Source organism: Clinocottus analis, unplaced genomic scaffold (assembly GCF_023055335.1).
Source record: "Clinocottus analis isolate CAN_PGR_092001 unplaced genomic scaffold, fCliAna1.0.p SCAF_5, whole genome shotgun sequence".
NCBI lineage: Eukaryota > Metazoa > Chordata > Actinopteri > Perciformes > Cottidae > Clinocottus > Clinocottus analis.
The window spans coordinates 19,433,506-19,446,798 of record NW_027176207.1 but is presented as its reverse complement, the minus strand read 5'-3'; the positions used below and the strand labels follow the sequence as shown (position 1 = coordinate 19,446,798).

At 43.7% G+C, this 13,293-nt stretch overlaps 3 protein-coding genes across 4 annotated transcripts; 2 read left to right on the top strand and 1 right to left on the bottom strand.

Moving 5' to 3' along the window:
• Positions 1-471: 471 nt before the first annotated feature.
• On the top strand, positions 472-6,588 carry cunh5orf24 (chromosome unknown C5orf24 homolog). Of its 2 annotated transcripts, none has more exons than XM_068599717.1 (2): positions 472-764; positions 2,269-6,588. In XM_068599717.1, the coding sequence occupies exon 2, from the start codon at positions 2,272-2,274 to the stop codon at positions 2,869-2,871; it is 600 nt and encodes a 199-aa protein (XP_068455818.1). In that variant the 5' UTR covers positions 472-764; positions 2,269-2,271; the 3' UTR covers positions 2,872-6,588. The 2 variants fall into 2 exon arrangements, with proteins under 2 accessions (XP_068455818.1, XP_068455819.1); XM_068599718.1 differs by having other exon boundaries at positions 2,266-6,588.
• An 844-nt stretch (positions 6,589-7,432) lies between these two features.
• Positions 7,433-9,106, bottom strand: LOC137802121 (tripartite motif-containing protein 16-like). The gene has a single exon (XM_068599715.1). It carries the CDS (start codon positions 9,104-9,106, stop codon positions 7,433-7,435), a length of 1,674 nt encoding a protein of 557 aa, XP_068455816.1.
• A 1,070-nt stretch (positions 9,107-10,176) lies between these two features.
• txndc15 (thioredoxin domain containing 15) lies at positions 10,177-13,096 on the top strand. Its single transcript, XM_068599716.1, has 6 exons — positions 10,177-10,390; positions 11,008-11,306; positions 11,545-11,691; positions 11,890-12,053; positions 12,327-12,457; positions 12,830-13,096. Exons 1-6 carry the CDS (start codon positions 10,294-10,296, stop codon positions 13,024-13,026), a joined length of 1,035 nt encoding a protein of 344 aa, XP_068455817.1. The 5' UTR covers positions 10,177-10,293; the 3' UTR covers positions 13,027-13,096.
• The last annotated feature ends 197 nt before the right edge of the window (positions 13,097-13,293 follow it).

The following is a 13,293-nucleotide window of genomic DNA, read 5'->3' as shown; positions in this document are numbered from 1 at the left end:
TCCCATGAGATATATATATATATATATATATATATATATATATATATATATATATATATATATATATATATATATATATATATATATATATGTGTGTGTGTGTGTGTGTGTGTGTGTAGTGTCCAGGTTTATTTTATGTGCTTATTTCATTTATTTATATAATCTCCATATATTCCTGCCTACTCTTTAATTATTCAGTAGCCTTTCCTTTTGTATATGATTCATCCATGTTGGAGAACGCTGTTTGCGTTTTTAAAACACATATATATATATATATATATATATATATATATATATATATATATATATATATATATATATATATATATATATATATATATTACATAAAAAATAAAACCGTGTGTTGGTTCTGGAGTGAAAACGTTTCGGGGTGAAAAGCTTCTTCTGGATCGGAAGGAGAAGAATCCCCTCCTCCTCGTACGCTGCTCTGCGCATGCGCAGACTGCGCTCCAGTCTTATTAAATTTTAATGGAAAATGGCTGCGTTTCTCATCCAAACCTCTGGAGCTGGGCAATAAAAAAATATATAAAAATAACACACACAAAAAAAGAGCCCATCTCGACAGAAGCGCCTCGTGCACGCCAACGGACGCGCGTGCGGTTGGACTCCGGAACCGACGTCCTGCAGCGCGAAGAGATTTGATCTTTTTGGGGGGTGGAAAATGGATCGAATCTCGCTTTGAGGGATGAAAGATCATTTTTCTTTTTAACCCTTTCCTGCACCGAGATCTGCGAACAATCGAGGTACAGTACCTGGGGGGGCAGCGTCGGGGGTCTGGGGGCGGGAGGGAGGGGGGGGGGGGTGCAGGCTCATGGAGGACGTGCACGTCAGCAGCCATGTCGGCTGTGGGGATGCATACTACTACAGGCTGTGTGGGGTTTGTCTCTGTAGAAGTACACACCAATATGCACAAAAACATCATCAGTCCGCGTGCATTTGAGTATTTACGGCCTCATAATTAGTTATGATAGTGTGTCTGCGATCAAAGAGCAGATGTGTGTATACGGTCAGAATATGGACAGAGCCTGTGTGTGTGTGTGTGTGTGTGTGTGTGTGTGTGTGTGTGTGTGTGTGCGTGTGTGTGTGTGCGCGTGCGCGCGCACGCGCGAGAGAGAGAGAGAGAGAGAGAGAGAGGGGTCAGCTTCAGACCATCAGCATATTCCTCATAAAGCTTCACTTTAATCTGGATTATGTATTTTCACTTTTTTTTATTATCGCATCTACATACACATATATATATGTATATATATATATATATATATATATATATATATATATATATATATATATATATGGGTACTCTTTGACCTCTGACCTTCTGAATCTCTGCACTTTTGGCAGAACACAACAAAGTTGGAGGACTGAAGCCTCTTGGCCGTGCAGGGTCACGTCATCGCGAGTTGGAAACAACATCCAGAAAACAGCCCAAAACCATTTCATCGACAAATTAATTCAAAACAACTGTGAATCCAAACATAATAAATAAATGGTTTCCCACAGTTCTGCTTGTCAGAAGTTTCCAAGACGTCTCCTGAGAACCGTCCAGACCGCAGAAATCTCCCGTTTATTTGTCACTTTTTGACATTTTTTTGTGTGCTTCAGGCTCGTTGTTGCCCCCCAGTGGCCACTCAGGGTTATGGCAAATGGTGACAACATATAAGAGCACGAGACCTGCGGTGGTCCAGGAGGCCGACCACTGCTCGGCTCCCGGCCCGAACCTCAAAGCTACCGTTGACATTTTTGGCACGATATTGGACCGTTGGTCACGTGACTCGTTACGCTTTGTTCTTAAACTTAACTAAGTTTGTTGCTTAAACCTAAACGTCCCGTACGCGGCTGGATTGTCGCTTTATGAGAAATGGTGACTGACTCAATATGGAGTAAAAAGCGCTTTTATCTGGTAATAACACAGTTATAACGTCATATTACTGACTCAACATGCCTTGATAAGCTCTTTTATCTGATAATAACACAGTTATAACTTCACATTACGAGCTCAACATGGAGAGATAAGCTCTATTATCTGGTAATAACACAGTTATGACTTCACATTACTAGCTCAACATGGAGAGATAAGCTCTTTTATCTGGTAATAACACAGTTATGACTTCACATTACTAGCTCAACATGGAGAGATAAGCTCTTTTATCTGGTAATAACACAGTTATGACTTCACATTACTAGCTCAACATGGAGAGATAAGCTCTTTTATCTGGTAATAACAGTTATAACTTACCTCCCCAGCAGAAGATGATGCGCCAGGTGACGAGCAGCGACTTCTGCATGAGCGGCCGGCCGTCGTGCCTGGCGGAGGACGGCCACCACCCGGCCTCCCACTTCGACCTGTGCACCCAGACCAACAAGTTCTACCCTCCCCCCCCGCCGGCCGCCCTCCAGATGATGGCCCTGCCCGCCCAGGGCCACAAGTCCATGGTGTGCCAGCGGCAGGAGGCGCTGGCCGGCTCGCCGGGCAAGACCCCCGGCGCCAAAGGCGCCGCCCAGGCGCCGGACGACGGCAAGAAGAAGAGCAAGGCGGCCGGGAAGTCGGGCCGACGCGGGCGGCCCCTGGGGACCACCAAGCTGGCCGGGTACCGAACCAGCACGGGGCGACCGCTCGGCACCACCAGGGCGGCCGGGTTCAAGACCAGCCCGGGGCGGCCGCTGGGTACGACCAGAGCGGCCGGGTACAAGGTCAGCCCGGGCCGGCCCCCCGGCAGCATCAAGGGCCTCTCCCGCCTCAACAAACTGGCTTACGGTAGCACCTGCAGCGGGGCGGCGTTCCCGTACCCGCTGCCGCATAAGGAGATCCTCTGTGAACCTTCCTGCAAAGAGAAGACGGCCAACGAGTGAAGCGGCCGGACAAGAGACGCATGCGCACTGGTTTCCTGCCAGATACTGGGGGGGATATTTCCCAGTCCGCTGCGAGGATGAGAGGGAGATTCTTTTCTATTATTCGTGTTGGTGTCATCTGTGTGCCTGCCACCAAATATATATAATGCCGTTTTTCAGATCCATAGTGTGTGGAGGGTCTCACTACACATCATGGGGGGGATTGAGGTCATCAAGGAGCTTTTTAAACTTTCTCTTTTTAGTGGATGCTTCATGTAGCATTTTAACACCACTGACGGAGCCGAATCATCCGTTTTCAGCGCAGACAGAGGAGGCCCATCACGAGGAGATTTCATCTCTGTAATGTTTGTCACACCACGGTTTGAATCTCGATGTCCCGCTCTTTTGCTTTTCGAAAAACAAAAATATGAGACGCAAAAAAAAACACAAAAAAAGGAGGTGGAGGAGAAGAGACAAGTAGCAAGGATGTTCTTCTCTAATTTAGATTTATGTGACTTTCATGATGTTGTCTGGATTAAAACAGTTAGAGGAGAGTGGGAGAGGATGGAGGGGGGTTTGAGTGCCTTGCTCAGTGGCACTTCATTGATAGATGTACAGATATCCCTTTGGGCCCAAGCGCTGGAAATTCCAACTTTCTCCACTCATGACGCCTCACTGTCACCTCACGGAACAGAAAACACATTATTTGCATGCAAATGTTTATCAAAAACAACGTGCAGAGGTATTTTTTGGGGGGGATTCTGTCTGCTCGCCTCGCTCTGGGGGTCAGTTTCGACTTCTGGCGACAGATCCCCTCATTTTCCATTTTATTCACCTCACTTGGTTTTCCTGTCGGACCTCGTCTTTTACAAGATTCCCAAATTTCCCGAAAGAACTTTGAATGTATAATTTAGTCTCGGCCGAAGAAGAAATATCTATTGAAAGAAGTTAACAGAAATACAAACGTTTTGTTGGTTCTTTTCACACTTTTAGTAGAACTGTATCTCCACATCGTTTCTAAAAAAAATCTTTTTTAAAAAGTAGATTTTTTTTTTATGGTTAGAATTCCTCAAGTCTAAATCCCAAATTTGTCATTTTAGTTTTAACGTCCAAACTCCTTTAACGACTTCTTTCACCGTGAACTTTCATGTAATCCGTTAGTAACCTGTGTGTTCATTATTGTAAGAAGAATACAAAATATAAACAATCCATGTCCAAATCAAGTATTTTACTTTAAGATTTGGCCCGTTGCTATTGAAGACATCGTATTCTCTGTAACAGGAACCAAAGTGCCAGTTTAACATTGTGGCGATAAAACCTTCTGACACAAGCTATCTTATAAAAATAATTTAAAACCTGTATTTACTGTAATATTTGTGGGACAAACACACTAAAACTAGAAGCCTCAAACATCTCATTTGTGTTCTTGCTCACAGGTCAAATAAACACTTTACACTTCAACAAATTAATTACGCTGACTCGCACAGTGACGCTGTCAAACACTCTGCGGACAGGTGGCGCCAAAGCACAGGGGTCACATGGTCACCTGTGTTTTAATAAATATCATAAAAGTCGGGTTACAAGCCGTTACTACCTTCGGTGGTTGTCCCCGCTAACTCCCCGCTGTAGCCAGCTAGCACTGCTGATAGCTCTCCACTAGCTTCCCACTGTCGCCAGCTGGTGTTGCCTCTAGCTTCCCACTAGCTTTCCGACAACCACCGAAAGTAGCAAAACCAGTCGCGGCTCGACGCCAGATTTGGGCAGTAGGGACGCCGGGCAGTAGCAGCAGCGGCAAGGAGCTAGCGGAGCAGCGCTAGTAGAGAGCGAGCAGCAGAGCTAGCGGACTACAGCAGAGAGCTAGCGGGGAAAACCACCGACGGTAGTGACGGCTTATAACCCGACTTTTACGGTATGAATATAAGGAGACTAATATCCACGTGTGTTGGACATTATGGAAACAGAATCCTCTCGATCGCGGTCTCATTTGTTTACGACGATCACGCTGAAGTATTAAACGTTTCTACACGTTTTTCTCATGATGTTTCAGGAACATTGACGTTGTATTTCTTCTCTTTTATCTCACTGTTGGGGAAGCCGCTTGTTTTTTTAAACAGTATTTGTCATTTTCACGCTTATTAATGCACCGTAAATACAGTCGATCCCATCAAGGGTCAGAAAATGGATTGCGTTCAAGTAGCTTTTTCGAAATAATATTTAAAAAAACGCTTTCAGGGCAGCACCAGGCTGAGCGTTCGGGTTTTCGGTATTATTCATAAACAGATCTCCCTAAGGTAATTATGAAATTGTTAAATTTGGTGCAATAATCCGTTGTATGTATGTAATTGTACTGTGGAAACTTTGATACTATCACTTTTTATTATGGTTGTATTTTTATACTGGTGTACAAGGCCTTCTCACTGGTTCTGTTTTAAATGTCTCGTACAAACATCAAACATCCCTTTACCAAAGAACACGCCGCTATCTTCACTGTCGGCCCTTTATGCTATTTAATTTATGTATTCCGACTTCTCACAAATGAACCTGAGCATGACGACAGTTACTGTGTAAAATGTAAATGAAAAAGCACTCGGTGACCACTATCCCAGTTAAAGATTGTACGATGGTTTGAATTGAAGAAAAAAAAAAGAAAAAAAAAAAAAACGCCAATTTTTTAATGCATTGTAAATTGCTCTCCATTGACGATGTAAACGTATTTCTTTGCATCTTATTGTATTTATATCTTCCGTTATCTATCTTTGAAAATACTACTCTTTTTAAAATATCATTCTGATGTAGCCAGGTCTCATATCTAATCGGAGTTTTATTATTTTGTTGTTGTTGAGTTTACGGCTGTTTGACATCTTGAACTGTGCGTTTTATTTACAGTGTTTACGTTTGAATGTGTAAAGTGAAGCTTCACAAACCCGCCACTAGGGGGCAGTGTCACAGCGTAGGAACCCATAACGTTGACCCCTGTTCTCTTTCTTCTGCAACTTAAAGGGTTCTCACTGAAAAGCTGAAGCATGTTTGGTGGATTTTATGTCCGTATGTTGTTGTTTTTTTTTAGCTAAAAACAGAAATAAAGTATTATTGTGACGTGTTATCTGGACATATGAAGCGAGCCATATGTCGTAAAAGCTTAACTTATTGTATTCCAAATAAACAAGCAGGACAGAAAACCACAAGAACATGTTTCAGCTTTTTAGAAGACGTAGAAGTTATAAAGTTATACACGAGTCACCTGACGGGTCAGAATGCCAGAACTTCGTAATGTCTCAAATATTTGGCTTTTTTTGCTCCGTCTACAGACTCGTCCTGAAAGGAAGCGACCGTACACTTTGTTAAATGTGATGTTAGAACTCGTACGTTACAAAGACGAGGCTCTGACCCTCCAACGAGGACGCGGCAGAAGGGATTATGGGACGGTTTTGGGCTGCGGAAAACCTAAAAATGGACTCGATAACACGGCTCATTTATTGACGCTCCTGTCGTTTGTTTTTTTTTGTTCAGCTGTAGTATTTCAATCCGTAAACATGAATCAATAGTTTATTTTCTATTTAGTTTTAATCATCGGCATTAAGTCATACACACGGCCTGTTTCCAGAAAGCGTTCCCTCACATTTTGAGTGTTTCTGAGACGACGTGAAAGCCTGTAAAGCTTTCCATGAGGCCCAAGTTATTCCTGCATGATTGTTGTGGAATGTTCAAAAGTTGTGTAATAAATCTGAAAGTATCTCATTCTGCTGAAATGTGGTCTGCAGATGTTTTGTATTTGTCTCTCACCCAAAATATATTTTTTAAAAAGTATTAATTGGAAATCGATTTAGAAGGAAACCAACATGTTTCTGATTGACAGTGAAACGAAGAACATGGTCGGATGTTTAAAAGAATAGCAGTTTATTGATTAAAAAAAAAAGTCCACAATTTATATATTTGCAGGATTTTGAACATTGACTTTTCACAAATATTTCCCAAAAAAGTATACCACCATGAAAAGATGCAGAAAACTATTTTTCAAAGGGTTGAAATTATATCAGACAATTTTACTGATGCACATTAAAACCTTAAGTAGTACTACTTGAGTAGTACAACAGCACACAGACATCATGATTTAATGTACTACAGAGAAAACATTAACTTATTAAACTCATGTTCATAAAAATAAAAGAAACTCCAATATTTGATGTTTTATATGACATTAACTTGGCAGATGCTCAAAGAAATCTATAATCCAAATAGATTTATTGGTATTTTTTTATATACATGACTTTTGTACTACTTTCTACATGAATCAGCCCATTTGTATGAAATAATTTAAGAATTTAAGTTGGACAAAAAACTAATAAGCAGACATTTTGCATGAGCAGTATTTTCCGTACACAGTATTTGGTAAACATAACGTGATAATCGCTTTTTCAAAGAGCAAGAATGAAAAAAAAAACATCTTCTCGATTGAAAATCATTGCTCTGACGCAAACAAAACAACATGAATGCAATAAAACTTAATTGTGTGTGATTGCTGCGCAGCAGACACACCTTCCATATTAACCTCCTTCAGATGAGTCGCTCGTTGAACTCCTCCCTACTTGAGCTCACACAGCTCAGCGGCGTCTCCGGGAGATCTTGGAAGCCACAATCCGGCGTGGAGAGGCTGCGTGAACGCGGTCTGGACTCTGTGGAGGAGAGTCATGGTTTCAGAGACTCTGTAGAAGGACAGAGTCCCGGCTCTGTGATCCAAGTACACGCCCACTCTGGAGGACTGAAGGTCTGGGACGGGAGTCGAAGTGTTGTTATGTCTGTATAAATACTGATTACTGCCACATTCAAATGACCAAGATTTGTCGTTGTATCCAAATCCACATTCATTCCGGTTCCCTGTTCTGCTAATGTCCTTGTAGGCAACTGCTATATTAGCTTTCCCACTCCACTTCACCTCCCAGTAGCAGCGTCCAGCCAGACTCTCTCTACTCAGGACCTGCCACCATTCAATAAACCTGTCTGGGTGACTCGAATACAAGTGTTCTCCCCTCATTAATGTTGCTTTTCTGAATCTGCCACACAACGACACACGCTTGTGTGCCGTATTGGGATCCAGTGTGACTTGGCAAGAATATTTCAGGAATTCAGCTCTGGTTTTGGGCTCTGCTGGAGGCCGTAAGACCGCCACTTCCTTCACTGCCAGAGAGGCCTTTCCCCACTCCTCACTCAGCAGAACCGCCTGCAGTTTATCTCCGGCCTCCGCCGCCGCCGCCAACACGTCCTTGAATGAGGGCAGAGGATGGGTATCGATGCCGGACAGGTCTTCAGACTCGCTCAGTTGGGACAGCGTTGGGTAGTGGTTCAAGAAATGGAGGTGATCCTCAGTGTGTGAGAGCTGCTCCAGCTCGGCGTCTCTCCTCCGCAGATCTGCCATCTTCTGCTGCAGCTTTGCCTCGAGCTCCTCAACTTGACTCGCGTGAGTTTTCTGCAGAGCTCTGATCTGCTGCTTCACCTCAGCGCTTCTTTTCTCCAGCAGACACCTCAACTCGGTGAAGATCTTCTCACTTTCGCTCACGGCCTCGTCGGCCGAGCGAGTCGCCGCCTGCACCCTCTGTCGAAGCGCCTCGGCGTCTTTCTCCCGGTCCTGGACTCTCTGCTGGATCTTCTGCCGACTCGCGACGAGCTCTGCCTGCCGCTCGGCCCTCTCCGTTGCGACGGAGGCCGTGTCGTGGCCCCGGTGGTCGTCCATGGAGCAGAGGTAGCAGATGCACCGCTGGTCCGTGCGGCAGAAGATCTTCATCACCTCGTCGTGCCGAGAGCAGACGTTCTCCTGGAGCTTCGCGGTGGCTTCCACTAGCATGTGTTTCTTTAGCGGCGCGACGTCGTAGTGAGGCTGGAGGTGCTGCTTGCAGTAGGAGGCCATGCACACCAGGCAGGACTTGAAGGCCTTCAGTTTCTCCCCGGAGCAGAAGTCGCAGGCCACGTCTCCGGGTCCCGCCGAGGAACGGTCAGATGAAGCGGCTCGGAGTCCTACTTCCTTCAGCTCCTCCACTAACTCTGCCAGCAAGGTGTTTTTCCCCAAGACGGGCCTCGAGGTGAAGCTCTGCCTGCACTGAGGGCAGCTGTTCGTTTTCTTCTTGTCATTCTCCTCATCCCAGCAGTCTTCTATGCAGCTTGTGCAGTAGCTGTGTCCACAGGGGACGGTCACCGGGTCCTTAAAGAGATCTAGGCAGATCGAACAGCTCAGCTTTTCTCGCTGAATCCCGTGCTGTGCCATGTCTTCTCTAGAGGGCAGCGAGTGTCGGTAGGTTTCGCTCTCTGTTTCTTAGATAACAGCCGTGTTCGTGTCCTCAATGTATGTCCTTAGATTCTTATCACGTGAGCTTTTTGTGCCCTTACAGTTGGTCACAAGGTGGTTACACCCATCTATAAACTGGCACATCTGTGAAAGGGGAGGGACCGAGGGATACCTGGGCTGAATAGACTTTGAGCAGGAGGAGCCTCGCAGACAGGCAGGAAACCGTCGGTGACGGGTTTATCAACTTGTGCTTCATTCCAGGAAGAGGAACGTCCGTGTGTCTAACTTTACAATGTACCTTTCAGATAACTACAGGATGGGAACCAGTGTTCCTAATGGAACACTACTACTACCACTAACCTATTAGGGTTAGTAGCATTAGTAAGTGTATGAACGTTTCTTACATAACCCACAGAAATTAATACGTTCTTGAGATACAGGCCAAATGTATATCAATATAATTATTAGATCTGTTGTATATTAAAAAGGTGTCTTACTCCCTTTAAAATCAAGAAGGCATCTCAACCACTTTTGAAGATATGGGACCCCAGAATGGGAACCATTGAGTTAGGTCGGGATACCAACAACATTAACCTATACTGTATACATAGATACTGATTCTTTTATATATATATATATATATATATATATATATATATATATATATATATATATATATATATATATATATATATATATATATATATAGATAGATAATTTAGCACACAATAATGAAGGAAATTATACAAATCAGTACCATTTCAGCATGAAAATCAAATCAAATCAAATTTGACATTATGTTGTGCAATCATTTCATGTATTATCAATTAATCACATGAGATAACATAATGCCAGGTGTTCTTTTATCAACTATTTTCCTAATTTTCAATACGAGATAATCATATATTTAGTTATTTATCTCTTTCTAGTTATATTACGGTGAAGCAATCGAGTATTTCAACGTAAATCCGAAAGTATGACTTCAATCGAGTTTTTGAGAAGAGTCACCCCGGAAGCCGTCTCTGTGACCGGAAGCGGAAGTCGGAGGTGCAACATGTATCTTCTTCCCCCGCCGGCTTCGCTCGACGAAAACATCGCCTCAACATGTCGTGATGGCCGTTCACGGTTACGTCTAGCTAAATTTGGAGAACACTATTAAATTGAATATGACGAAAATGTCAAATAAACTTCACATTCGGTGTGTTTTGATATTCATGTTGTATCATTCTGATGTGTTGAGGTATTCGGCGGTGACTGCACAAGGTAAGAGAGATGCAGCTTTTTAAAAATATTCATTTATATTTTGAATTGAAAACACCGACTAAGAGCTGACTTGTGATGCTGCTCATTATATTTATATACCGAAAAGATACTCGTTGTCTCAATGATGCGTTCAAGATGTCAACCATGAAACTAGTGGTTATTATCCTAAATTAATAGAAACGTTGGAGCAGTAATTACACTAATAAAACGTTTATAAACACATTAACATGACAATTTATATGTGTGTGTGTATGTATATATACATGGATTTTAAAAAGTTAATGATGCTGTCTTTCCGAAATTGTATGTTTTGACCTTATTGTCACCTGGTGTTAACAAACGCCTCTTTAAAATAAAACCATTACTTTCATGCTAAGTGAATGTTTAATGTGTAAAATGTTGCATTACTTTATTAACTGGCATCTGAATGCTCACTTTTGCACTGCATCTTCCTTTCAACTCTAAACTTATGGCAAACATAAGAGGAATTTCTTTACAAAGAAGAGATCATCTTGAGACAAACCTTTAAAACGTTGTACACTTTCTAAAGTAAAATAAGAGTGATAGCCGTGAGAGAAATGTCTTCTGTCCTGACATCGTTTTTTCGCTCCTTTTAGAAAATGACGAGTCACTGGAGCTCATGCTGTCGGAGGACGCGGTGTCTGAAATGGAAAACACCCCCAAATTTGTGGAGCTAGAAGACATGGACTCGCCACCGAAGAGGCAGTTTAAGACGGCGGAGATGGCGGATGCCGTGATGGGAACCGAAGCCCCCATCGACCCCTCCGACATCGAGTCCCTGTTCCCCAAAAATGTGAAAGACTTCCAGTCGGGCTTCTCTCCGCCATGCGATGAGTACAGCGGCCGGTGCGGATCCTCTGCGATGGAGGACATGAGCGAGGAACCGTCGGAGCAGGTAACTCTGATTATTAATCAAATAATGAAATCTGTTAATCAAATATAAAACAAAACATGGAAGGTAATGAAGCTAAAATCATGCGGAGAAACTTCCATTAGAGCTGAAACGATGAGTAAGTCAGTTCTGTGAGCAACAGAAATGTTATCTGCTCTGCTATATTGATAATCAATTCATAATTTAAGTATTACTTCTCTTTCTCTCATGCGATGATTTCATCTGCACGTTTCCCCCTCAGATTACTCTCGACATGGTGCACGCCGACCTCCCGCCAACTGAGGAGCAGAACGCCACAGAGACCGCCAAGACCTACAAGGTCACCTGCGACAGGAGGAACGTCACAGGAATTGAACATTTCGGCGTTCACGTCCTGAACGCGTCACAGGTATCCGTTCTGCCGTCTGAGGGATGGGCTTTGTTTGTGTTTCATCACAGCTTTTCTGCAGTAAATCTCTTCACACCTACTTGCAATTCTTTTTATTGTAAAACACAGGTGTTTTTTTAAATGTTATTTTACTCCTTAACTGAAATTCCATCTGAGAATCCAGAATCCAAAGTCTTCTTTGTTCCTCGCGTCTCTCAGGACCTGATGGAGTACCTGAACGCCAACGGCACCGAGTGCTCCGTCGTGCTGTTCTTCACAACCTGGTGCCAGTTCTCAGCCAGCCTGGCCCCTCACTTCAACGCCCTGCCCCGAGTCTTTCCCGGCATCCACTTCCTGGCACTGGATGCCTCGCAGCACAGCAGGTGAGCAATCTACAAACTGTACAAGAGGGTTTTCTTTGTGCTTTTGGGCATTAATGAGCTCATTTAATGTGTCACTTCATGTGTCCGTATCCTTAGACCAATGATTTCCTAACTCTTTGACATGTGACCCTCTAAAACACAACAATGTCTCCATGTGACCCTCTAAAACACAACAATGTCTACGCAACATCAGACATCAGAGAATTGTCTGGAACATTATGTTCTTCATGTTGTTAATCATTCTCATGTCTTGTGCGCCGCGTCTTCCGCCAGCCTCTCCACGAGGTTCGGGACCGTGGCGGTGCCCAACATCCTGCTGTTCCAGGGGGCCAAACCCATGGCTCGCTTCAACCACACCGACAGGACGCTGGAGACGCTCACCTCCTTCATCGGCAACCAGACAGGTACGAACCGAGCGTAAGAGGCCGGAGCTAAGTGTAATTGAATGCTTTTCATGAATTGAAAACACTCATAACTCCAAGACCGGACAATGTGGCGGTAGAGACCTGTCAATCAACTTGTTGCCCCGGTCTAAAGAATCCCCTGCTTTATGGTCTGTTTGACTCTAAGTGACCATAATTTACTAAAAGCAGCTTTAAAACATGAAGCATATACTTCTAAACAACTAGAGGAGTTGCCCTCTGGTGGTCAGATGCCATTCAATTTAATGTGTATTTAATTCATAGTAAGATAAAATATTCAACTGGAGGTAAATAGCTGAACAGAAAGCGGCTGACTGAAGTATGACTCCAGCCAAACTCTTCCTGTGCTCTTAGGGTTTGAAGTCGGCCCCGACAATAACGTGACCGACACAGACCGCCTCGGCCCCCTCCTCAGCGTCCCGGTCAGGAGCATTGACTGGCTGTTGGTCTTCTCCATCCTCTTCATCGCAGGCTTCACTACGTATGCCATCCTGCGGACGGACAGCATCCGCTGGCTCATACCGGGACAGGAGCACGAGCATCAGGATTGAGACTGCAAGTCACCCCGGACACGAACGATTTAATTTGTTTTGTGAAAAATAAATAATTAACAGTTGCTAACTTGCTGACGTTTCGAAATAAATGCGTGTGAGCCATTTTGATTCATATTAAAGAAAGTGATGTTTTGTAAATGTTGACTTTCCGGGGCTTTTGTCTGTGTTAGACGCTTGTTTAGATGAGATATTTTCTTTCAGCCATAGCCCTGAAGGGAAAACTGCAAAAAAAGAAGCTTTACTACGGGGAGGTAGGGAGCCAGA

Bases quoted from the DNA above. Each gene is read 5' to 3' on its own strand.
- txndc15 (XM_068599716.1), top strand. From the start codon at position 10,294: ATGACGAAAATGTCAAATAAACTTCACATTCGGTGTGTTTTGATATTC. The intron at 10,391-11,007 runs GTAAGAGAGATG...CGCTCCTTTTAG, and splicing joins TTCGGCGGTGACTGCACAAG to AAAATGACGAGTCACTGGAG. The intron at 11,307-11,544 runs GTAACTCTGATT...TTTCCCCCTCAG, and splicing joins GCGAGGAACCGTCGGAGCAG to ATTACTCTCGACATGGTGCA.
- LOC137802121 (XM_068599715.1), bottom strand. From the start codon at position 9,106: ATGGCACAGCACGGGATTCAGCGAGAAAAGCTGAGCTGTTCGATCTGC.
- cunh5orf24 (XM_068599717.1), top strand. From the start codon at position 2,272: ATGATGCGCCAGGTGACGAGCAGCGACTTCTGCATGAGCGGCCGGCCG.